Source organism: Protopterus annectens, chromosome 17.part0 (genome assembly GCF_019279795.1).
Source record: "Protopterus annectens isolate FY-2018-M chromosome 17.part0, PAN1.0, whole genome shotgun sequence".
Lineage (NCBI taxonomy): Eukaryota > Metazoa > Chordata > Ceratodontiformes > Protopteridae > Protopterus > Protopterus annectens.
In genome coordinates, this window is record NC_056751.1 from 34,953,711 (window position 1) to 34,979,935 (window position 26,225).

At 40.2% G+C, this 26,225-nt stretch overlaps 1 protein-coding gene across 1 annotated transcript in view; it reads left to right on the forward strand.

The window, feature by feature from the left end:
• Nucleotides 1–26,225, forward strand: part of CDS1 (CDP-diacylglycerol synthase 1) — a 1,285,468-nt gene that overhangs the window by 296,569 nt on the left and 962,674 nt on the right. The window contains exon 2 of the mRNA XM_044058908.1: nt 12,541–12,671. Coding sequence (XP_043914843.1) covers nt 12,541–12,671 — 131 coding nt within the window. The remainder of the gene's footprint in view (nt 1–12,540; nt 12,672–26,225) is intronic.

Sequence of the window (26,225 nt, forward strand, 5' to 3'; positions counted from 1 at the left end):
ACCAGGCCAAGTATCCAGCAACTGAAATATTGCCAGCAGCCTGCTGACTTCCTGTTTAATCCCTACATGAAATTAAGCAGAAGCAGTTCTCTCCTGTCATCCCTGCTGCTTTGTTAGGTACATCAGTTTTTCAGAAAGAGTTTGAATTATTCTGTAAAAGTTTACATTTATGTACTGCTTTCCTTTCTTGTTGGTTCTTCGTGGGTTAAGATGCAAAAGAAATTGGCTTTGGCTTTCCATGGTTGTGTCAAAAACAGTTCTATAGTTCTCTAGAAATTGTGCTTCCACAGAAATTTTATATAATAGCAAGAAATTTCAGTCTTTGCCCTCCAACACCCATACACACAGAAAGTATGTGTTCATACTCTTTAAGCCAGCAGCATCTTTTGAACTGAAATTCCTGTCTTGCAAGAATCCTTTGGGTATAACCTTGATGTGAAGAAGTTTTTGGAAGTCCCCTCTCCACTCTGACAGCTTCATGCCTCTTCCTTGAAAGGCCTTTCCGTCCCTCCTGGCAGTATCAAGAGCACACTTGGGGGGCTGAAAATGTGCTTTTCATCCTTTGAGAGGGTTGCCTACGAAATGACTGCAGTAATCTTACATCACCCCCCCCCCACACACACACACACACACACACACACACACACACACACACACACACAGAGTAGCCAGCAGGAGTAATACAAGGCTTTGCTTTACCAAGATTAGGAAAGGTACTTGTGTCTTTCCATAACAGGGTTGGCCAGAATGTGGATTTCTCTCTTTGGCTTGGATAAATTTCAATCCTTGGGCATATAGTACACTATTCACAAGACGACAGTATTGAAGGACTACACCAACACTATATCCTCAGAATGAATTGGCCTTGGACATTCCCATTCTTCTCTGACTAGCTTCTCCAGCACCCAGTGTGCATAGAAAGTTACTAGGCTATTGGCCCTGAGGCCCTTATAAGCCTAGCCAAGGGTTTAGCCCATGTTTAGACAAATCAGCACCCAAAGCCCCTGTCCAGCAGGGACACAGGTGAAATCCCAGGGGTGTATTTTCTGTTCCCCATCCAATTATCCAGGTTGGACTTAAAAAGGAATAATAAAGTACTCTGCTTGACGTGGAGAGGGAGTCTGTTCCACAGATGGGGGAGTCTCTGTGACACAAATGTGTCCTGCCAACAAGTCCTATTGATGTCACAGACCAGGTTGAATTCACGCAAGTGGGTTACTCAATGGGAGCTTGACTTGCAGATATGCAGCAGTCCCACCAAGGAAGGGTCTGAGATTGCTTTGTATGCCAGACAGAGGTCCCCTCTGAGGAGTCTGTATGAAACTTGAGTAGAGGGACAGGGTTTTTAGCCTATTTGTGTAGGGTAGATGTTTGAGGCCCTGCATTCTCCTGGTGAGGAACCTCTGTGGTCTTTCCAGCTGCTGCATGTGCTTTGCGAGGTACATGTCGAAGGGGCATTGTACTGAATAATTGACCTTATAAGGGAAGAATACAGGGATGTTATGATCTCCTTGTCCCTGGATGAGATACCCTTACTTATGAGGTGGGCCATGTAGAAAGCTTTCCATACAACGGAACCAACATAGTGGTCAAAAGTCAAGTTGCTATCAACCTGGGTGCCCAAATCCTTCATGACTGATTGTGTGCTTTGGGTGTTGTTATTAAGGTGATAATATGTGGGACATCACTCTCCCCAAAGGGGATGGTGATGCATCTTTTGGCATTCAGCTTGAGGCCATGTTTATGGCACCAGTCATTTGTTTGGATGAGACCCTCTTGGAGGACGTCCACATCACTTGGGGAATTAATGACCGTACCCAGCTTGCAGTCATCTGCATACTTGGTCAACCATAGCCCACTGGTTTTGGCCTGCATCTCGGAGGAGTATATCCCCAATATGTCCCAAGACAGATCCCTTGGGGTACACTGCTCGTTACAGGTCTACTGCCTGAGGTGGCTTCCCCTATTTTGATTAGGTGGGTTCTGTCAGTGAGCCAGTTTGCTACCCATATGGTAATATATGGATTGATGCCTAGTTGAAAGAGTTGCTCTATTATGCCATAGTGGGGAATAGTGTCTAAGGCTTTGGTCAGGTCAGAGTAGGAGCAGTGCACTGTCCTCCCCTCAACCATGGCTTTGGTGACTGCCTCAAAGAAGTTGACCAGATTTAACAGTCATAACCTCCCCTTGACAAAGACAAACTGTGTGGGATCAAGTGTTTGGAGGATGTTCTTCATTCCACATTGCTGCAGTCCTAACTATTGGGGTAGTCCGCTGTCCAGTCGGCCCGAATACCAAAGTATATGGCTGACGTCGGTCACGGCGCATTAGACTGACGCCAGTGCCAGGGTACTAATGCGCATGACCGACGTCATATCCTCAGTCTTTTTTGCCGCATGGTCCGATGCAGAAGCAATTTTGCGAGTGCAGGTTGGCGTTCTGAAAGTTTCTGAAGTCAGAGTTTCAGACCGAATCAAAGTTGGCTAAGTACCCGTTGGGGAATATTTTGTTTTTCTTGCCTCAGTATTTAACCGGATGTCAGAAAAGTGAATAACTGTATTTCTTGTGGGAAACAGATACCTCATAGGGATTACCATACTTTGTGTATACCTTGTTTAGGGCCTGAGCACGACGTTGTTGGATGCCGCTCTTGTGCTAGATTTAACAAACGCACTATTAAGAGAAGGTTAGACTGTGCCAGGTTAGTGTTTGGGAAGCGTTGTAATTATAAAATGCCGTCGGATGCTCCGGCCGCTTCGCTAAAAGCAAGGACAAAGCAGCAAAGCCTAGAGTGGAAGAACCGACAGTCCCAGGCGTCGGTTCTTTAGAAAGGGCTCAGTGGAGCCGGAGGTTTTGCCAGGTGTTTCTTTGGAGTCTCAGGGAGAGACTTTACTGTTACAGGATGTATCCTCTCAGGAAGTAGGCCAGGCTGAGGGGCTTCTCAGGTGGCTGTTCTTCCTTCTCTTCCTAAGGTGGTTAGAGCCTCCCTTCTGTTTCCAAGGCTTCTTTGAGGGCAGGCCAAGTTTTGCTTCAGTGGGGTTTCTCCTAGTGCCTCAGGGTCTTTGCCTAAGAAACATATGCTTAAAATGGCAGAGGATTTGATTACTATGATAAGGGGTTCTATGCCCCTCCTGATAAGAGGCCTAGGGTGGAACCTGAGTTTGAGAGTTTTGAGCAATGCTCGAGGCTTCTGAGTCTTCTGAAGACTTGCAGGAGTTCCCTCCTTATTCTGATTCTGATGTGGATGATTCTACTCCTTCAGCTTCTCCTCCTGAGGATTTTTCATTTTCAGAGACTCTGCATTCCATGAGGGAGCATTTTAAATGGGAAGGGCAAGATTTCTCTGATTCCAGGAAAAGGCTTAGGAATTCTTGTTTTACCCCAGCATAGGCCTTTAGCTATACCTCCTGTTTTGAATGTGGTGGAAGATGTTTTTGCAGAGGCTTCCTGAATCCTGATTCTTTGCCTCCTGCCCCAGTTAAACCGGATAGGTATTATAGGGTGCCTGACGCTCATAAGTATCTTTTAAGAGTCCTAGGGCAGACCCGAAACTGTCTCTCAGGGGCCTAAAGGTGTGAAGGCCTCAGTTGTTAAAAATCCTGTCCCTCCTGATAAAGAGGCAAGGGCTTTGGATAGATGGGGAAAGAAAGTGTATACTTCTTCCACTTTAGCCATGAGGGCGTTGAATTGTCAGTTTCACATGTTAAAATATCAGAATTATCTTCTTTCACAGTTGAAATCTAAGGTGGATGCTCTGGCGGAAGGTATTGAGTGTAAAGAGTTGCAGGATTTAGTTCATGTGTCTGAACAAGTGGGTAAACATTCCTTGCAATGTGGTTTTGATGCTGTGCAGGCCTCCTCCAGGGTGGCTGCCACTGGTTCTGTTCTTCGTAGGCACGCCTGGTTGAGAGATCAGAACTTAGCTGAGCATGTTAAGACAAGGATTTTGGATGCTCCTTTACAGTCTGATGTGTTGTTTGGTTCGCCTGTGGAAGCAGTTTTAAAGAAAATGGAGGACAAGGCTAAGTCTATGCAAACTGTTAAGGATTTTTTGCAGGTGCAGCCTCCAAAGTTTAGTAGAAATTGGCCTACTAAGGGGTGGACTTATCCTGCTTATGATTCCCAGTCTAGGGGTAGGTCTAGACGTGGTAGGGGCAGAGCTCAAGGTTCTTTTAGGCCTAGGACAGGGAGTTCACCTGCTCAGACTTCTGGTGAGGGCAGGGGTCAGTCCTTTCGTAAGCAGACCCAATGACCTGCCTTTTCAGCTGCCAGTACCTTCTCGCCTGGCGGCACCTCTAGGGGGAAGACTGTCTCTTTTCAAAGAAAATTGGGATTTAATTACCCAAGACAAATGGGTTCTGGATATCATTCACCACGGTTACAGGTTTTATTTCCATACCTTGCCTCCTTTCAAAGGCATGCCAGACATTCCTCCTCTACAAAGAACAGAGGCTCGCAGACAAATTTCTCTGTTACTCCAAATAGGAGCCATTCAGTCAGTTCCTGTGCCAGAAAGGGGCCTAGGATTTTATTCTCGCCTGTTCCTAGTACCAAAGAAGGGGAACACGTGGAGACCAATTTTGGATTTATCTATCCTCAACACTTATCTGGACATTCCAAAGTTCAAAATGTTGACGTTACAACAGCTTTTACCTCTACTGGGCAAAGATCACTGGATGGTAACTTTAGATCTCAAGGAAGCTTACCTTCATGTGCCTATAAGACTAAGTTGCAGAAAGTATCTGCGTTTGAGCTGGAAATTCTCATTATCAGTTCTCTGCATTGCCCTTTGGCTTATCTACTGCGCCCAGAGTATTCACAAAGGTTCTGGCTCCAGTGATAGCTTACTTCAGGCTAAAAGGAATTCAAATCTATCCTTACTTGGACGACTGCCTGATTCTGGCTCAAGAAAAGGAAGACCTTCTACAGCATTTGGAATATGTCATAGCAGTGCTAAGATGCCTAGGGTATTCTGTGAACGAAATAAAGTCCAGTCTAGTACCCTCTCAAGACATGTGCTTTCTGGGTGTGAGACTGAATACAGCAGCCCAGATGGCCTTTCTATCCCCGGACAAACAAAAGAATCTTTCCAGTTACTTCCATCAATTATCTCTTCAGTCCGGGCTGACTGCAAGGACAGTCCTTCAAGCCTTAGGGTTCATGGCATCTTGTATTCTGGTGCTTCCCAATGCCAAACTGCATATGAGGAAGCTACAATGGTATCTCAAAAATCTATGGACACAACACTGCCAGGATTTGGACACTGTCATTCAAATAATACCTTGCATTCAAAAGGAATTTTTGTGGTGGGCTCAGGAATGTCACCTAAACAAGGGACTCTCTGTGACCCGGCCAGAGGCAAGTCAGATTCTAACGACAGATGCCTCAGACATTGCTTGGGGAGCTCATCTAGATGGAAAGTGGATACAAGACAAGTGGCCTGCCAGACTACAGCATCTACATATCAACATGAAAGAGATGTTAGCAGTCCAGTTTGCATTAATGGCTTTCAAGGAGTTACTTCTTCCAGGGCAGGTGTTGATTCTAACAGACAACACAACTGTCATGTGGTACATCAACAAACAAGGGGAACACATTCTTACCCATTGTGCAGGCAAGCAATGATTTTATGGGAGACTGCGCTCAGCTTGCAACTAACTCTTCAGGCAAGGTTTCTGCCGGAGCACAGAACTCCTTAGCAGATGTGTTAAGCAGACAAATCATGGATCCCCACGAGTGGAAACTGGATCTTCATGTATTTCAAAAATTGACAGTGTCATGGGGAACTCCAGACATAGATCTGTTCGCTTCTCCACTAAACCACCAGCTGCCAAAGTTTTGCACGAAGGGATTTCATCACACAGCTTGGAAAGTGGATGCTCTTTCTTTCAGTTGGAAAAATCTTCATGTGTATGCTTTCCCACCTCTGCCTCTTCTCCCAAAGGTGCTTCTAAAGGTCAGACAAGACAAGCCAAGGATGATTTTAATAGCTCCAGATTGGCCTCGGCAGCACTGGTACCCATTACTGAGGAGTCTGGTAAGGAAGCCTCCATGGCCTTTACCCTTGATTCCACACCTATTGTCTCAGAGGGACGGTCATCTGCTCAATGTCAAGCTTCAAACTCTTCATCTTACAGCCTGGCATATTCTGTTTTGAAAGACAGCAGGTCTCAACTTCCTCAACAGGTTTTAAATGTGATTATGGAAGCCAGAAGACCTAGTACAAGGAAAGTGTATGCAGAAAAATGGAAGAGATTTTTATTTTGGACTGCAGCACAGAATTTGGAGATTTCGGAGCCTAATTTGAATGTGGCTCTTCAATATCTTACTGAGTTATTGGACAAAGGTTTGTCTTTCTCTTCCATTAAGATTCATGCTGCAGCAATTTCAGCTCACTATGATTGTGACCCACCATTGTTTTCACATCCTTTATTCAAGCAATTTCTTAGGGGGCAAAGAATATAAGACCCCCACGTAGAGCTCCTACTCCTGCTTGGGATCTCAATTTTGTGTTGGAGAAACTTACTCTACAACCTTTTGAGCCTGCAGCTACTGCTGACCTGAAATACTTGTCATGGAAGACTGCTTTTTTGTTGGCCATTACTTCTGCAAGAAGGGTTTCTGAGTTACAGGCCCTTATGGCGGTTGAGCCTTTTTGATTTTTCATAAGGATAGGGTATCATTACGTACTAATCCTTCCTTTATGCCTAAGGTGGTTTCTAGTGTGGCTTTAAACCAAACTATTCATTTGCCTACTTTCTATGCAGATCCCAGAATAAAGGGGAAAAGATTTTGCACACTTTAGATGTACACAGGCAATTGCGTTATTATTTAAGCAGGACTAAGGATTTTAGAAAGTCTCAGCAGTTGTTTGTTTCTTTTGCTTTGAGTTCGCAGGGCAAGCCTGTGTCAAAACAAACTATTTCTAGGTGGATTGGGTTTTGCATTGCATTTTGTTATTCCCATCATGGCAAAGAGATTCCAGCTGGGATTAGGCCTCATTCCACTAGGGCTACTGCCACTTCAACAGCATTTCTAAGGGGTGGCAACTAAGGATATTTTGGAGGCAGCTACTTGGAGTTCAGTGCATACTTTCTCTAAGCATTACCACCTTCCTCTCTACTCTAAGTCTAGGGCTGGTTTTGCCACAGCTATTTTGCAAGGCATGTTATCAGCTCCTGCTTCCTTATGATTTGCCAGCCTCCCTTACCTCTGCTTTGGGATTCTACCCAATAGTTAGGACTGCAGCAATGTGGAATGAAGAACATAGTACAGTTTTGTACCTACCATAAATGTAGATGTTCGAGGATCCACATTGCTGCAGTCCAATTTACCCTCCTCCTTCCCCTCTGTGTTTAGGGGTGGTTGTGTAGGTGAGATTATATTCTGGTACCTTTGTATATATTGTATATGTTTTTGGTGCAGGTATGTTTGGTGTGTTTTGGTTTTGGCCTGGTCTTTTTAGGGTCTTCTGACATCTGGGGCAAGAAAAGACTGAGGATATGACGTCGGTCATGCGCATTAGTACCCTGACGTACTGACGTCAGTCTAATGCGCCGTGACCGACGTCAGCCATATACTTTGGTATTCGGGCCGACTGGACAGCGGACTACCCCAATAGTTAGGACTGCAGCAATGTGGATCCTCGAACATCTACATTTATGGTAGGTACAAAACTGTACTTTGCCAATATCCATGTTAATGAGGAACATGATAATCTGTTCCATGGCCTTGGGGATCAGGCTAGTAAGGCCGATGAGTCTATAATTTCCCAGATCAGTGGCTGCTCTACCTTTGTGTAAAGGGATGACAGTGGCTACCCTCCACTTGGCTGGGACAAAGCTAGTACTCAGGCTTTGGTTGAATAGCATGCCTAATGGTGCTGCAAGTTCATGCCTGAGTTCATGTTGGATGCAGCCTGGGATGTTATCGGGCCCCATGGAGGCTGTATCTTTTGTCGTTGAGAGGGCAGTGATGACCTGTTCCCAAGAGATAAGAGGAGGGAGGCAGGTACTGGGAATTTCCTGATTTACTGATGGGGGGGCAGAGGGATGAAGTTTTCACTGAATCTGTCAGCCAGTAGGTTGGCTATATCTACAGCATTTGTGTATGTGGTGTCCTTGACCACCAGTTCTGAACAGATCTGGGTGCTTCCTTAGAGACTGAAAAGCAAAAAGACACGTTGGTCACACACAGCAGGCAACTTTAATCCAAAAATAGTAAGCGCTTTCATGGAATCCTTCCACTTCATCAGACTAACAGTGAATGCAAAGAACATCACATTTAAAAAGATTCACTATATCAAATTAACCAATCAACAGTTATGGTAGTAATTAGAGCCCTATTAACATTAAAATGGCCATAGGTCACAGTGATGTAATTGATTGATTTTACATTAATATTTTATATAATTTTTTATATTTATGCTATTGTTTTTATTTATAATGCATCTTGCATGTAATGTATTTAAATGTTATATATGTTCACCTACTTGATATGAATGTAGTTATTTCCTATTTTATATTAGGTATTGCAACTATGGTCTTTTTAATGTTAATAGGGCTCTAATAGGGCTCTAATTACTAGCATAACTGCTGATTGGTTAATTTGATATAGTGAATCTTTTTAAATGTGATGTTCTTTGCATTCACTGTTAGTCTGATGAAGCGGAAGGATTCCGTGAAAGCGCTTACTATTTTTGGATTAAAGTTGCCTGCTGTGTGTGACCAACGTGTCTTTTTGCTTTTCTGTTACTTGGAGTTCTTTGTTGGTTACTTTATTCAGTGCTGAAGGATTTTGTGTTTTCTTCCTTAGAGATTGCAGACGTATGTGAAGAAGGCCTTATGACTGTTACTAGTAGATGTGGCCAATTTGGACTTGAAATCGGCTTTAAAGGATTTCACTAGTGCTCTTATTTGATTGTTCAGGCTAAGGAGATAGTTTCCAGTTGGACACCTGCTCATTATTGGTCCTGGACAGCATTTTTTTTCCTTTTGTTATGTGGTTTATTTGTTGCAGATGTCCACCAGACAGGTTTCCTCTTCTTTGTGGAGAATGATTTTGGCCTGTCGGGTATTCCTGATTCCATGCATCTATATAAATGCTTGTATAATACTTTGGTGTAGATTTGGACATTGGTGCCAGTTCCTACAGAGGGGGAGGAGGCTGTGAAGCGGTTTATACCATTCCTCAGGAGGGTGTAATCAGCTTTGGAGAAGTTGTTTTGTTCAACCCTAGCTAGAGGGGGGGTCAGGGGAGATGGTGACTTTGAAAGTGACCGCTTTATGGTTGGATCTTACCAGGGAAGATAATACTGTAGGGGTGCTGCAGTGGTTACTCATATTGGTTGATACCAAGTCAAAGATATTATCACCTCTTTTGGGGGCATCGACTAGCTGTTCCAAGGCATTTGCATTGATAAAATCGAGGAATCTCTGGGCATTTGTGCTCTGGCATGAGTAGTTTTTCCAGTCTATGGTTGGATAGTTAAAGTCACCCAGAATCCGAGTAAAGGATTGAATCTTGATAGATTCAAAGCTGTCCAGATAGGTGGACTGGGCATCTTGAGTCAAATTTGGGGGCCTGTAGCTAGCTATGATTTGCATAGGGGTCTTTTCAGTGGTTAACTGCACCTGGAGTGTCATCCTGGGCGTCATACTGTTTGACCAGCCTGGAGGTGTGTGTGTCTTTAACATATATTGAAAGTCCACCTCCTTTGGCTTTGCTGCCCACAGTTTGGTGTCTGAATGTATGATAGGATGAGTGACCAGGTAAGGGTGCGGTGCTGTCCTCAGCTTTGAACCAGGTTTCTGTGACTGCACAAATGTCAGTATATTCCAGGGTTAAGAATGCTTGCAATGAGTGCAATTTCATGTTTAGCAGCTTGACCTTTAATTTGCGTTTTGTTGAAATTTTTATGTTGGTAGTATCGACCTCATGGTTTTTCCTAAAAAAGCACTATGGGGAGGTAAGGGCCTTTGCCAGAAGCCTGAAGCTCAAGTGAGACAGATGCAGGCCATCTCTAGCAAAGCATTGTGGTCTGTCAGTCATATCTTCCCAGGCTGTCAGGTACTGGATCCCCCTGGAATAACACCAGAAACTAAGCCAGTTGTTAAAGTCAATCATTTTCTGTTTATATTGAGGCATCATTCTGGGTGATGGTAGAATGCTGCTTAAGGCTAAAGACATACCTGCCTGGGACACATATTCAGCGAACTCAATCATGTCTCTCTTCATATAGTCCAGGGAGGTATGTCTCAAGTCATTTATGCCATCATGGACTAAGTCATAACAGTACCTGTTGTTGAGAGACTTGAGTGCATGTGTGATATGGCGGATTCTGGCACCTGACAAACAACTAACCATGACTTTCTCCTTATCCAGCCTGGTTAAAGACATATCTGTGTGTCTCACAATGGAGTCTCCTATGACAAATTTGTTGGGTTTATGGTTGGGCCTTATTGGTTGCGAGACACAGGTATGTGGACTAAATCTATGTGGTGTGGAGGGGTGTGGAGTTCACATGTGTTTTTGCCTCTGAGGTCTCCTTTATTTGGGTTTGTTTTTGTTGAGAACCTCCGCATATGTGGGGTGTAGGTTGTGTAGCTGTGGTTGGTGTTTGAGGTGAAGTGATTGTGTTTACAACCTTCTCAGTGCCGGATATACTGGCTTGTGAGGGAGAGAGCATAGACTCTAGGTTCTTAATATAATTGCATCTTTCACAAGTTGTGTTCCGAGGTGGTAGTACTAGATGGTTGTCCATGTACATGAGGCAGCTGCTTCACTGTTTCAGGATGCCCATATCAACCAGGCTAGCAGGAGAAACTGTAGGAAATTGTCCATCCATATTTGTGAGAATCTGAGGAGAGAGGCCAGGGAGATAAGGGGTAGGCCTAAAGCCCAAGAGCTTAAACCAAAATTAAGAGGCTTAGAATAACACTTAAAATTTAAACAGGCTAAAAACAAGCAGTAATAAATACAGCAGAGAAGATGCAATTGAGCACTTTAGAGAACAAGTAACAGAAAAAGCAAGATAGAGTAGGAGGAGGAAACACAAATATTGTCAAAGCAGCTGAATAAAGTGTTTTTTTTTTTTTTTTTTAATTAAGGCTATTATTCATATCCAGATTTGGCCAAAGATCAGTGAGCAAACCCCTCTGCATCACAGAGCTGGTTTATGATATGAAGAATTTCAGAGTTCCAGGCTGCGATTTCCATGGAACTATAAATCATTTTCCACAAGGAGAGTGTGTCTATGTGTACACACTCTTGATCCTTTTCTAAAGAATACTGCATGCGTCTTACAGACTCTCTGTGACATCCCACCCTGTTTTTCTAACAGTGAGATGAGAGGGAGAAACAATGGAGCATGATAGGTTCTCTGTACATTAGACATTGTATTTCCTTTACCAAAGGCATAGAGGTCCAAAGTGTTCATCTAGTAATGTCTTCTGTAATAAAAATATTATAATCTTCATGGGGCAGTTGGATGTCATTGTGTCAGAGAAACATTTTAATTGCTTATTTTTGTGCTGCAACCATCGAGTTCTTCACTTGGCGCATTTGTCAATTACTAGAGCCTTGTTTTTACCAAAAGTGTATGCTATGACTGGTTAATTATTTAGGGTTTTTATCTAATCTCTTACTTCACATTGTCTTTGACCCTGCTAGTGTCGGTCTTTGGGATTGTGCTGTTTTAGTCTGCTCCTGAGGCTGTCCTTTTCAGAATAGAGGTACAGTTATGTAACATTTTAAAGCACTTTGCTGTGAGCCTCTGTTTGCATGCTCATACTGTGGTTGTTGACTATATATTAAATCTTAAAGTAATGGATTCTCAGTGGGATAAAATTTACTTTATTGAAGCCTGTTCAGTCGTAGATAGAAGACCAAATGGGCAGCTTAATTTTGATTTTATTTATTTACCTGGGGGCTGCACCATCTAAACTAATATAAGCAACTCCAAGCTTTGAATGAATTATATTGTTTACCTAACAGTCACTTATTTAGTTCCGAGTACTTGATTGAATAGTGTTTGGTGGAATAGTTGGGTAGCGGTTTGAGAAAGAAAGAGGGGAGGGGGGCTCTTAAGGGTGGGTAGCAATTACTTTTCATTCTTCCATCCACCTCTTGGCTTTCTTATAAACTTTCAGAATGTTTTGTCTTTGATGGATGTTGTGGGAGGCTATTGATTCATGTCACATTGCCCTAGCAGAGAAAAACTGGAGAGAATGTGTATGTATGCCAACTGATGTATATGACAGTGGAATTGAGAGACAACCTTTCCTGTATCAGTTCTGTGTCATAAAATGCTTCACTGGATTCTAGTTCTGGCTGTCAGTGTTGCAAGACCCATTCTACTTGATGAGCATCTCTCAAAGCATGATGTTGCATAATTTTATTTTTCCTGTTATGTAACTGGCTGGATTCTGTTTTCTTGTTGACAGTGCACTTAATGAAATTACAGCAGAAAAATTTATGTACATCCTTTAAGTTATGCATACAGTGCACATTTTTACATTGTATATGATTATTGTTTCATAGGACATAGATGTGAGGTTAGAAGGAAAGGGTGATGCAGATTCTAGAAGACCCAAGCTGGACATTAAAGAAATATTTCCTGCTGTTGATGACACCACTGCTCAAAAGAAGATTCCATCAGGTTTGTCTGCAAGGTATGAAAAATAAAATCAGGTAGGTTCCATGCAGCTGATCGAATTAAATTAAGTTTTAACTTTTTGTAACTCATAACCATCATTTCACTCATGAGAACAGAATCTGCTGCTTCCTGCTCATCATTTTGGAACGTTCGTTGATAACAGCAGTAAGTCCATGCTACCATTTATTTTAGTGCATCTAAAAGATTATTTTATGTACAGGGAAATGTTCTGCTTTGTAGTTTGCTCTTCAGAGCTTTGACATTTTTCTGGTTTTGTAATAGTCTTTTCCACCTTTCTTGGGGGTTGGGATCGTGTCTGAAAAATATGTTTTGTGTCACTACTCGCCATCAGTCAATCTGTTAACTTAAAAACTGAATACAAGTTCATTCATTACAGATTATGAGAAAATGTATTTGAAAAAGTATTTGTTAAAAGAGATGCATATATTATGGAGATAGTGTCTTCCATCACCAAGCTGTGCAATTACTTTGCCTAGGTATCCTGGAAAATCCCCAACAAAGTGACATTTCTAACCATGATACCCAGTAAAACTTAAGGCTGTGTTAAGATTTTGTCTGACTATTTTTTCTGGAAACATTAAGCAAGATAGTAAAGGTTAAAAATCCACCACCTTCATGAAAAAAGGGCTGGGATATCAGTTATCCCAGAACCTGGCAAGAGCAGTCCTTGGTTACTTCCTTTAGACTTGTTTCAGTTTTAAGTACATTGTACCCAATTTGAGTGTATGTGTGTGTGTGTGTGTGTGTGTGTGTGTGTGTGTGTGTGTGTGTGTGTGTGTGTGTGTATTCCCGGTCCAGGATTAGTCTCTTAGCCTTGTGACCAGGCAGTGCCAGGCTAAACTCTGACTCATTCATAATCCTATATTGGATAAAGTATGTATCAGGCAATGAATGTGTAACAAAATGCCATTTGTTCCTTGGAATCTGAACTTATTTATCAACATGCTGTCACATCTATCCATCAAACTGGTGTGTTCACTTAGTCCAAGTTTGTCTGCTGAGGACTGAACCCAGTTTGTCTGAAAGACATTCTTTTTGGTGGTCATTATTTCTGCTGTTTTGTTTTCTGAACTTCAGACTTTATATTTGCAGAGGGCCACACTTCCATAAGAACCTAGTTTCTGTCAGGACAGATCCTTGTTTCCTACCAAATATGATAGCTATGCAGCTGTTAAGTCGCTTCACCTATTTCCCTTTCTCTTTCCAAATTTTGAAAACAAAGGGGTAATTCCTCTTCCTTTTCCTATGTGCAGCACATTTTTATAGATGTAACTGTGTAAGATCCATGAACATCAGAAGCTGACCCACCTGTTAATTTTTTCTCTTGGCAGGGAGGTTTTGCATTTGCCACACACCTTAACCAGATAGATTGCCAGCTACCATGTCTTGTCACCTAAAGGTAAAAAGGCTGTTGATTAATATTGCATCTTGGTGGTGACTACCTCATGTCCATGTCAGATATATCTACTGCAGCCTCTGTATTAATTTCCTTTATTATTTTTAAGTGCTTCACTGCAGAAGTACACATTCTTTCAAAGGGGTGTCTGTCAGCGCATCTTGTCCTGAAGTCTGCCTTCTGCATTTTGTGCAGCTTCTGCCCATGTGGAGATGTTTTAGAGTATTTCTTGGTATTGTACCAGTGTTCAACCAACTGCAAAAGACCCCACAAATTAAGGTTGATGAGATATATGGTAGCACTTTATTTATCTGTTAATCAACAATTGAGTTTTTTTTTTTTTTTTTTGCAGTATGTGCACTTTTCCCTCCCTCAGTCTTCTTTATCTGAGAGGCTGTAGCTGTTACATAATGGCAGAACCTTCTGTGAGTAAACTTTAAGTTTGCAATTTCATTGCCATAGTGTACAGGCAAAGCACACAAGGAGACAATGTAAATTCTAAGCAGTTTATTAACTGACAACTGCTGTCATGGTTGTTAATAATTTCATAATTGCATAACTATAGTGTACTGGCAAAAAGTACATGAGAAGACAGAATATATTCTTCAAGAGGAAGTTATTAGCTGATAACTTTTATCACGAGCAGATTCATTTATACTGCAGCTTATTCTCTCTTTTATGGATGCTTCGCTGCATTTCAAGCAATTTCATATTTGCATTTCAAGTACTTGGTGTACCACATTGCTTTCCTGTCAGTTTTAGACACATTTGTTTAAAGTTTCAGTCCAGGAATAACTAGAACTTAGAAATGATCTGATATGGTAGACAAATGTCCATTAATTCAAAATGAGTCCATAGATGGAGACTCATGTAACTCACAAATTCAGATGTTGAGGTTCTTTTGGACCCTTTGTAAACACTGTAAATCTGACAATGCTACTAGTATGACAGGCATTTCCTTACTCATAATTTAACACAACAGTCCCATGGAAAGTGTTAGGCTTGCTGTCTCAGTTGGAAACCTCTCATAGTCACAGACCATGACTTCTGAAAATGGACTCACTATCTCCAGGGTTCATGTTCACAGCCACTGTGGATCTCATCCGATTGCTGTATCTTCTGTATGTTATGCCAGTGTCTTTTTCTTTTCTTCAGATCTTTGCGATACTTTACTTGTTTGTTCAGGTATCACTCCTTGATTCTACTTGATACCTTCTTTTTTCATATTTCTAAGGTACACTTGAGTATGATCCATTCCATGGCATGTTTATCATCTTGAAATTTCTTAAGTATTGCCTTCTCCAAACTATCATTTATGCCTGACTTAAGTTGGTCAAGTTTAGTTTGAAAGCCTCTATGCAAGTCACTATGTAGGTAAACTACCTGAAGTTTGGTGTTTGATATTCCTGTAGGGACAATAAAATCGTATTTTTCACATCCAGTGTTAAATCCAATTGTTTTTTTCTCTCCAGCTTTAAATAGTATAATGTCTACATGTCCTGTGAAAAATTGCATTTAGTTTAGCAAAATCATCAAACTTAAGCTGTAGCTTGGGTACCATTATCTCCCACAGTATAGTCAGACAATTCAGATGGAGCCACCACACCACTGATTCTGCTCTTTGTAGCTTCAGACAAAATATCAAACATCTGAAATATTTCTAGCCACTTTGAGTATATATCCACTACATTCATGAAGTACTATTTGTGAAAAGACTTGCAAAATCAGTATGCAGTCTTTTTTGTTACATCCTCTTGGAAATTTCCATGGTTACAGCAGTGCTTGTCTTGGCTTTTTCCCCTCTGTGTGATATGGAACACCATTATGTCACATGTGTTCAATGACTGCATCTAGCCTTGGCCAAAAGAGCCTGATCCAGCACAAGGTGATCAGGGCAGCTGCCTAAGTCCCAGGGCTGGCTGGGGGAGCCCCACCTCATCCTCCAACCTTGATTTCCTGGGTCTGCTCCATTTGGTTAGCTATGCTGTTTTGTTTTGCTGTAACGTGTGACAGCTTTAGCCTGTTTCATTGGCCTAAATGTAAAGTATTTGAGCCACTTAGAGAGACTTCCTGGAGCTTATCACACTCAGAACAAAGTAGCATGGAAGCCTGTGCAGCCAGTCTGGCCAGTAACTGATGTAATGCTGAAGTCAGTGCAGAATTACTGAGATACCATTGCCAGTGTCACAGAAGCTAGTATGGCGCAGTGGCCAAGGTGCCATTACCTGAAAAAGCAGTAACATGGAAGCCAGTATGGAAGCCAGCACTGAAGAGAAAGGAGAAGTGCCACTGCAAATAACAGTGCAGTCTTCTTTTAATAGATGCAGAGAGGGGTAGTTGTGATGTACCTTATAGTCACAGTTGAGTTTATATTTACTTTAGTTGACACAGATGAGTTTATTTGCTTTAGTTTGCAAGGTTTACCTCAGAGCCACAGATGAGTTTCAGTAGATAAGTTTATTTAAACTTGCATGGAAGCTAGTACTACAAAGAGAAGAAAAGTAGTATTGCTAGTAACACCAAAAAGTAATTGTTGGTGTGTGTGTGTGTGTGTGTGTGTGTGTGTGTGTGTGTGTGTGTGTGTGTGTGTGTGTGTGTGTGTGTGTGTGTTTGTCTATATATATATATATATATATATATATATATATATATACATACACACACACACACACACCTTGGAGTCACAAGAGTTGCATCGGAGCTCTGAAGAAGCAAAAGTTGATTAGAGCTATGAAAACATTATCTGATGAATCATTAAAGATTACAGTCAGTCAATAATGACAGTGCTGAGAGTTCATCATAGTTCATTTTGTTCAAAAAATGCATACTTCTCTGATTTTTACCTCATGTTTATGCCCCCTTTTTTGTTAACCAGTTGAATCCATTTTTCAGGGGCATCCTAGAAATACTGTTTGGTTAAGTTACTTGCTTAGAGTCACACAGTAAACAAATGAACATAGAATCAAACCTTGTAGCCTTTACTACAAGAACCAGTTCATTATTATCTTAGAGTTGCATATGGGTAGCAAGCACTATATGGTCCTGATAGCAGTCAACTTAGAGATACTTCTGGGCCATTACTTATGCATTTATTCATTCACTTGATCTGTTGCCAATATCAGAAATGTACAGTCATACAAGTTTCTGTAATATATCGTTTTGTGTGTGTGTGTGTGTGTGTGTGTGTGTGTGTGTGTGTGTGTGTGTGTGTGTGTGTGTGTGTGTGTGTGTGTGCGTGCGTGTGTGTGTGTGTGTGTGTGTGTGTGTGTGTGTGTACGTGCATGCATTTGGTTCCTGCATCCCAGAGGGGTTATGGTGTAAGAAAGGAATCAGTTGTAAACAAGATCATCATCATATGAGACATATTCTTTAGGTAAGATTGACTGTGTATTTATTATTTGGCTGTAACTAAACTGGGTAGCATGAAGGCATCGTGTTTAATGATAATATTTTAAATATGAATTAATTTTTAATTTAGCTTGCTTTTTGTCAGACATACAGGTGTGAAATGCACAATAGTTTGCTTCTTTAGTCCAGACAAGTAATGCTGTGAACTGGCAATGAGCCACTTAGTTTTTCACCATATGCTATTTGATTATGAATCCCAACAAGTTTCTTATAGTTTAATGTGTTGCCATATGTGTTTTCAGTAAATGTGAGTTTCAAGGGAAGAGAAGTTTTCCATTGCTTGTGTTTACTCGCACATTGAAAACAGACTGTTTTGCTTTGTTTAGCAAGTGGTTCTCAGTATTCTTGCAGTAGGTTTTGAAATAAAAGTTGTAAATTAAACCACATCTTTATGATTGTTAGAGGAAAGAAAATAGTATATAAACTGTGTTGTACAGTAAAAGAGGAGAGAGAGAGAGAGAAAGACAAGTAATGGGATATTGATATGACTACAGGAGGGGCGGGGGGTCCATTACCTGGCCTAGGCTCCATTTGACCATGGTCCAGTTCTTTTGGCAATTAAAATTATGCGCAAAGGTTTTTAGTTTGACTTTACCTGGATATCTCAGTACACTACCTCTCTAATGCTGCTTTCTTGTGTCTCGATTGAAAACAATCACTCTGCTTCTCTGTAGAAAACAGCTTTTTACTACTGACAGCACAAATTTTCCGTTATAGTATACTTTTAAGCTTTTATCCACCTGATTAAACCAGCCCTGCACCTCTTAGCTTAATACTTTGGAAAGTTCTCCTTCAGTTCAGGAAACATGAGCAATTAATTTAGCTTTCATTGGAATTTCTTGAACATGATCCCGTTTCACTGTATTGATACACATCATCTGTCCTTCTGTTACCTAATCTGGAATTTCCAGTAATGGAAATCTTGAGAGACTTTATAAATTTCTATGCCATTTTGAACTCCGATACTCTTTTTGATACTCCTAGACAAATAGAATAATACTCATTCTTTTGATGTGTTCTGTTACCTCGATGGACAGAACTTTATGCTCTCCAAAAAGGATTCATAAAAGTATATGGATGGTCACCAGTTTGAATTTTTGACATTATAGATACTGATGGAATTCATTTTCTTCCAAAAAAAAGCATCCTGATCAGATTGTGAATATTTCTTTTTAGGAGAAGGTGTTTCAGATTTATGATTATTCAGACATTCGTCACCAATAAACACGGTATGATAAATTACAGTTTCCATACTGTTTGCAGATTCATAATATGCTAATATAAAAAGTAGATTCTGGCTGTAATGTAGCAGCATTTTGTTGCACATTAATACTTCTTACCATCTCTTAAAAGCATTTGGTTACAGACATTTCCACTCGGGGAGCCTTTTCTTTCAGCAGCATTGATAAAAGTATCAAACTATGGTTTGATGAGACATAAACTTTCCATAATAGTTCATTAAGCATACAAAAGCTTCTAACTTGACTTAAAATATGCCTGTACACTGATCAACAGCTTATTTTAGCCTTACCTATGTGAAAACAGAAAATGAGAAAAAGTGTGCCATTAAAACTGTTTGTTGGGATAAAATGGAGTTACTGGCTAGTAAATACATGCCAGCAAAGAAGAAATTTGGAAAATCTGAAAGAAACTCAACCAGAAAAAAATGAAGAGAAAATACTGGGAAGGATTCTGTAAGTTTTCAGCAAAAAGCAGTTCAAGCTTAATTTTTGGTTCAAGACATGGCTTTCAGTAATTCAGAGGAAAAAATCAAATGTACTCAGAGATGATTAAAATAAATGAAACTCTGAAGGAATATATGAACTCAAATAACAAAAGGCTGAGACTTTTATTTAGCTGCTCAGATGAGCTGATAAAACAACAAATGTAATAGGTTGAAATGAAGAAGCTAACTGGGTATGAGGCTTCTTAAGATGAGCAGTTTCAAAAAGTAGAGTTAGAAAATAGAGCGTAAAGAGAAAACCTGAGATTTTTTTTGCATTACCAGAGAAACTGTAAAGAACAGAGCATATTAATTTTATGAAAGCACAAATAAATAACTGGAATTATGTTCCACAGCAAGATTTGTTAGTTGAAAGGGCACATCCAGTGTATGCTGCACACCTAGCCATGAGAAAGCAGCCAATACATATATTAGTAAAGATGCAGTCATACCAGCAAAAAGAGTTGATCTTAACAAAACTATGCAGAAGGGCAAAGTATTAAAAATTGGAGACAGCAGAGTGTTTGCAGAGATTAATTATTCACTCTGTATCAGGCAGAAGGGAAGCAAAGTTAACCTAGCAATCAGGAATGTCAAGATGCAGGTGTGACATTTAAACTGCTATATCCAGCTCTCTTTGGATTTTTTTTTTCCTAGCAGAACAAAGACATATTTATGCAGAACAGGCTAAGGATGAAATAAATAAAGTGTATCCATAAAAAAGTATGCCCACAAGCAGAAGGAGACTGCTTCTTATTCTTCTGACAGTAATGTTCATAGAGAGAGACCTTTACCAGTGAAACTGTTTCCAATGTTCCAAAGAAAAATGGGGGGAAAGCATAGGATTTGACTAGATGAACCAGCAAAACTGAAATTAGTGAATAAATAGGAGACTGTAAAGCATCAGTGACATATGTCTTTGCAAGAAAAAGTGGCTGAAATAAACTGGATTTTTGTTTTTTGACTTTGTTAAACTTAAACTTATAGATAGACTGTAAAGCATATCCCCACTTTGTTATTAATGTTTAGAAGGACATTAAAAGAGGGAAAAGGTAACTGTAAGTGAAACAGTTTTTGTTCTTAATATTTGTACAAAGCTTTTAATGATATAAACTGCATGTTATATATAGTAAAACTGTTTTGTGTAGTGTGTAATCAGGATTATTTTAAATGCTGTAGGACGTGGGAGCCTTTTCAGTAACTGTTGTGTTAATGATATTAAAGTAAATACGTATTTTTAACTTGTAAGAAATATAGCCTTTACAGTATAAGAAGAGAAGAAAGGTTTGACAAAAACAAGTTTAATGTTAATATGCTGTCATCTCAGGCTGTAGTCAGTTAAAAGTGCACCAGTTATATTAAATGTGTAATTAAGATATTTTCTCTTATTTTTACAAGGGTGAATGTCTAGATTAATCCCATTGACTTAAGCTTTAAACAGGTGTTTTTTTTTTCTTTTGTAATCAATCAAGCTTTAAAAATAAGAGAAAATGATGAAAGCCATGAAAAATGCTAAGTTTCTTACATGTGCAAATATATTAGTTTGTTTTTTGTTTCCATTAGCAGAGTCTGCCACTGAAGGCAGCGGTATATTCTTTTCTGAGTAAAATTTACAAAGATTCACTACTGAGTACTTTTCCATGGAGATGAGCTGTCTGCAGGTGCAAGCAATTAATCTTTGAGAGTTCTGAGTATTTTTTGCTGAGGGAAATTAAAAAAAAAATAAAGTACAATGGCAAGAAGTTCAAGTGTGAAATTAGGGGAAGGGAATAAAAGATAGCATCCTCCCAGCAGGTGTAATACTTTAATGCATTTAATGGCATAGTGTACATCCCCTTCTAGCTTAACTGTTAATTGTTGAGCCTCATCCACCTCTAAACGTGTCGTAATTAAGTCTTCCATAGATATTTCCATTTGTGATCATTCCTGATTTCCACATTTCTCTGCTTTATATACATTTTCATTAACTTTATGAGGTTAAACCTCTACAGGATCTCTGGCTATTTTCCGTTTTGTAGGGCACCCTAAGTTTAGCAACAACTTTCTGCTTGTGTAAGTTGTTGTGCTAAAAGTTTTTGTGCTTTGGAGTTGCTATCAAAAATAGTTGCTTAACAGCTATCTTTGTAAACTCATACATATTATCAAGGGTGCTCCATTATTTCCTCTTTAGTACTCTGCATTTGTGCCTGTTGTTGTTCTGTGAGATTTCCCTTATTCTGCAATACTTTAATTTTTGTCAGCCTGTCTAATTAATTCATATTACATCTTAACCATATATCTTTCTGTTTTTTTTTAACTTTATTTCCTTTTTATCACACTCTCTAGCTATAGCTTCTGAAAACATCTCTATCTTCCCTAATAATTCTTGGATAATTTCAAATATCCATTCCTTAAATTCCTCTCTTTTTAACAGGTAGGTGGAAAACACCAGTCTCTTATTTGTTACTTTATTATTCATACATTTCATCATATTTTTATTGGTGCATTATATGAAATAGTTACTATATGTGTGTTAAAGCTTTCAATTAAATGCAAATGTGCCTGTGAAATATAGTTTCTTTCTAATCTAGCCCCGTTATTGTACCTTGGGGAATATATAAATTCTGACAGCGTTCCTACTGATAAATTCAGATCTTAATGTAAATATAGAGATTAGTGAAAAAAAACATAACAAATAACTTTGCAAAAACCTAATTTAATCTTTGTAAACTTCACCCACAACAGAATGTACAGAATTCACCTGGCTGTCTGCCTTCAGCTGCTGACTATGTTTGTCACCGCGATCATTTGCTAATGGAAAAATACAAGCTACTGTCTTTGCAGATGGAGGAAACTTATAATTTTTTTCATGACTTTCATCACTTTCTCATACATTTCAAGCCTGTTTGCTTACAAAAATGTTTATAGCTTAAGACAAGGACATTAATTTAGACATCCACTGTTTAAACACAAGGGAAATTATTATCTTAATTTGACATATAATATAATCAGTACACTTTTATATCCCACCCCCACCACAGCAGTCCAAGGTCACAGCATTATATTAACTTAAATTTGCTTATGTCCAGCCCTTCTTCTCTTGTTATGCTATAAAGGCTACATTTCTTATGACTAAAACCAACTTGTTTACTTCAATAGCTTTAACATATACAATAGCTACTGAAAAGACTACCCCCATATTTAAAATACCCCTCACTGCACATTGTGCAAAAGTCCTTTACAATACAACATGCAGTTTATACCATGAAATGCTATATACAAATGCTAATAAGAACAAATGCTGGTTTACCTACAGTCACTACTTTTTTACCCCTTTTGTCTCATTATAAACATCAATGACATAATATGGGTTATGTTTTACAGTCTACATGTTTAACAAAGTCGACTAAAGTCCATTTTTTTTCTCGACCATTTTTTTCTTGTAAAGCCATATTTCACAAATGTGATTGATAGCTCCCATTTGCTCACTAATTTCACTGTTGCATGTCTTCTTCCTGACCTTCTCTACCTCCCACACCGGACTCTGGTTCAGGTCCAAGGTACTCCTGACTATTCTAGTGTACTCCTTTGCTTTTTTCCCTCTCTCTCAAGCACTTTGGCAGTGGTGTATCAGGTAGCACTCTTGATTTTGGTGACGAAGCCTGTGGGTTCTATTCCCACACCAGGTAGATTGATTGCTGACTGTGCAATCCTGTATAAGGGGGTACTGCCTTCCTGAGTGTGTTGTTTTTCCAATGAGACATTCAACTGAGGCCCCAGCTGCTTGAGTTGGTGGTAGCTTAGATGGATGTAAAAAGATCCCACGGCATTTTGCGAATAGAGTAGGGGAAGTTCCTGATGCCCTGGCTAAATTTTCCCTAGTAGTATAAATACTACCTCAGGACTAACCTGCTTAGCAAAGGCTAAATAAACTGTATTTTCATACTGAGAGTTGTATTTTCTGTTTGTGAGTGCTCTATCCGTGCGTTTCTGTGCATTTTTGATTTTTAAAGATTTCTGTGTTCTAGTCAGGTGTCATATAATTGATTTGTTTGCAGTTAAAAGCATTCTCTAGAATCTCCTTACTCCTTTATCTGTTTAAAACTTTCATTTAGTGGCTATAGCTAGTAGCTGTAATAGTCCCCCCCCCCCGTTGTTGTCTTGTTCCTATACTTGGTAGTTTTGCAGTTGCCCACCCATACTGTTTGTTTGGTCTGGGACAGTCTTCCCAGTCTAGTGTCATTAGTTCGTTCTACCTAATAGAGAACATTTGTGAGGACCAAATAACTTAGATTCTTAACCTTGAATTACCTTCTGTTCCAGCTTTCTCCTTTTCCATTTTAGTAAAAAAAAAAAAAAAAAAAAAAATTTCTAAGCTTGTTTACCCCCTTTCCTGTAACAAGTTTAGTCCAGGTACAGATTTGCTGTATCCAAGACTGCTTGTAAGCTTCTGAGCCCCCCAAGCCTTTCTGTGTTGGAGGGAAGCCTTCTAGCTTATCAGTGGGAGTGGTAAGCATTAGGTAACCTATCTACCACATAAGGAGTGGTTTCTGGCCCGGAAATTGTAGTTATTGGCCATTTGGGCAGTTTTTCCATCTTTCTCAACTTCCTGATTCAAAAGCCCGCATTTGCACTTGTTTCCCCCCTTTCCTGTAACTAGTCTAGTCCAGATACAGATTTGCTGTATCCAGGACTGTTTGCAAGCTCCTGAGCCCCTCAAGCCTTTCTGTGTTGGAGGGAAGCATTCTAGCTTATCAGTGGGAGTGGTAAGCACTAGGTAGCCTATCTACCACAAGAGGAGTGGTTTCTGGCCCAGATTTGTGGTTTATTGACCTTTTGGGCAGTTTCTTCCATATCTTTCAACTTTCTGGCTTAAAAGCCTGTGTTTGCGCTTGTTTCCCCCCTTTCCTGTAACTAGTCTAGTCCAGATACAAATTTGCTGTGTCCAAGACTGTAAGCTTCTGAGCCTACCAAGCCTTTCTGTGTTGGAGGGAAGCCTTCTAGCTTATCAGTGGGAGTGGTAAGCACTAGGTATTCTGTCTACCACAAGAAGAATGGTTCTTGGCCCAGAAATTGTAGTTTATTGGCCGTTTGGACAGTTTTTCCATGTCTCTCTCAACTTTCCGGTTTAAAAGCCCGCATTTGCTCTTGTTTCCCACCTTTCCTGTAACTAGTCTAGTCCAGATACAGACTTGCTGTATCCAGGACTGTTTGAAAGCTTCTGAGCGGTGCCAGAGTCTGCTCTTCAATTTTTCCTTTAGATCTACTAGTTCTCTCCTCTCCTGCACTTATACTAGCTTATTAGTCTAGCACTTTACCAGACTTCTTGTAGCAATTATTGTAGCATACAAGTGCTACCAGAACCAATGTTCTACAAGGAAACAGATCTAGTACTTATTATCAATGCCCACCCCTCAAGGCATGTCTAAAGGTCAGTTCCCTGTACTTTCTCCTATTACCCTGGTGAACTTGAGCATCCTGAGTCAGTGTAGCAATTGCCTCATGTCCACCAACAACCCTCTCCTCTTACCTTCCAACACTCAGATTTGCGAGAGATGCACTTATATATCCAAATTGGAAGCCACGCACTCTCCAGCCAAAACCAGAATAGCTGGTCAAGAGGAGAAGGTCAACACTTGCACCACACCACATGGAACACATAGCCCTCCAAAACACACAGCAGCACTGCCTTTGCATAAAAACACAAACCACACACCCACCTTCGCAGAGGCTCTCAATAAAAATCTACCCAAGCAGCAGAGACCTCCAAGGCAGAAACCTACCGCCACAACACAATACTAATCATGAGACAGATAACTCTCCTAAACAAAAAGATTCACTGAGCTCACCACCAAAGGCAGTACGCGTGGAAACCAAGTAAATGTAGAAAGCAAACCTGCTGCTGCCACCCAAGCTGAAGTAAAATGGTTGAAATTGTTAAAATCAGTCCCTTTATTAACAAAGTAAAACGTAATCCTGGTGCTGCTGTCTGGGTAAGCGCTTTCGGTTGTTGAACCTTTATCAAATCCTAAAGAAAAAAGCAGCTTTCTTTCATTTAAAAAGAGCTTCCTGCACCTCATTCATTCAATCAACCAGTAAAGTTTTGGTGTATGGACACACCTCTCATTCAGAGTGCATGTTCTATTTACTTTAGTGTTAGCTAAAAGCTTGGTGTTTTTAAAGTGAAATAACACAGGATTGATGCATGTGCATTATTTCTTTAGAGCCCTTCCTTTCAAGATGGGTTTGAGCAGTACAATTTCATTTAATCCAGGTTTCTGGTCTGCTGTAAGGTTCATAGTCCATTTTGTTTCCTCAGTTTCGGTATAGTTGGCCAGATCCCCTCCTTGTATTGTTTCTACTAGCCTGCTTACGACCATAAATTTAAAAGTGTGGTCTCCAGTGACTTTAATATGACCATATAGAACATTTGTATTTACTTGACGTGTCTCAGGATACGCTCCTTGAACATTCTATTTGTTTTCCCCACATAGAAGGCTGGGCAGCATTGGCACTGAGCAATATAAATCACATTTTTGCTCCTGCAATTCGCATACCCTTTGAACCTGTATTCCTTCTTAGATGTTGAATGTATAAATAAATTATCCGTTTTAGTATGTTGACATGCTTTACAAAATCCACATTTATAGGTGCCTTCTTTGTTCATGGGTGAATGTTCTGTCATAGGTGACTCGATAGTGAGGCACACTGATGTCCCACTCACTAGGTTGAATAAGGAGAAAGTAACAGTCAGCTGCCTATCAGGTGCCAGGATCCGACACATAATGCACGCACTCAGGTCGCTCAACAACAGATACAAATATGACTCTGTCATTGTACATGTGGGTGTGAATGACCTGATATGTACCTCCCTGGACTACATGAAAAGAGACATGGAGGAGCTCTCAGATTATGTAGCCCAGGCTGGTGTGATCCCTAGCCCTGAGCAGCATCCTACCATCACCCAGAATGATACCACACTACATGCAAAAAAATGATTGAGTTCAACAATTGGCTAAGTTTCTGGTGTCACTCTAAGGGAA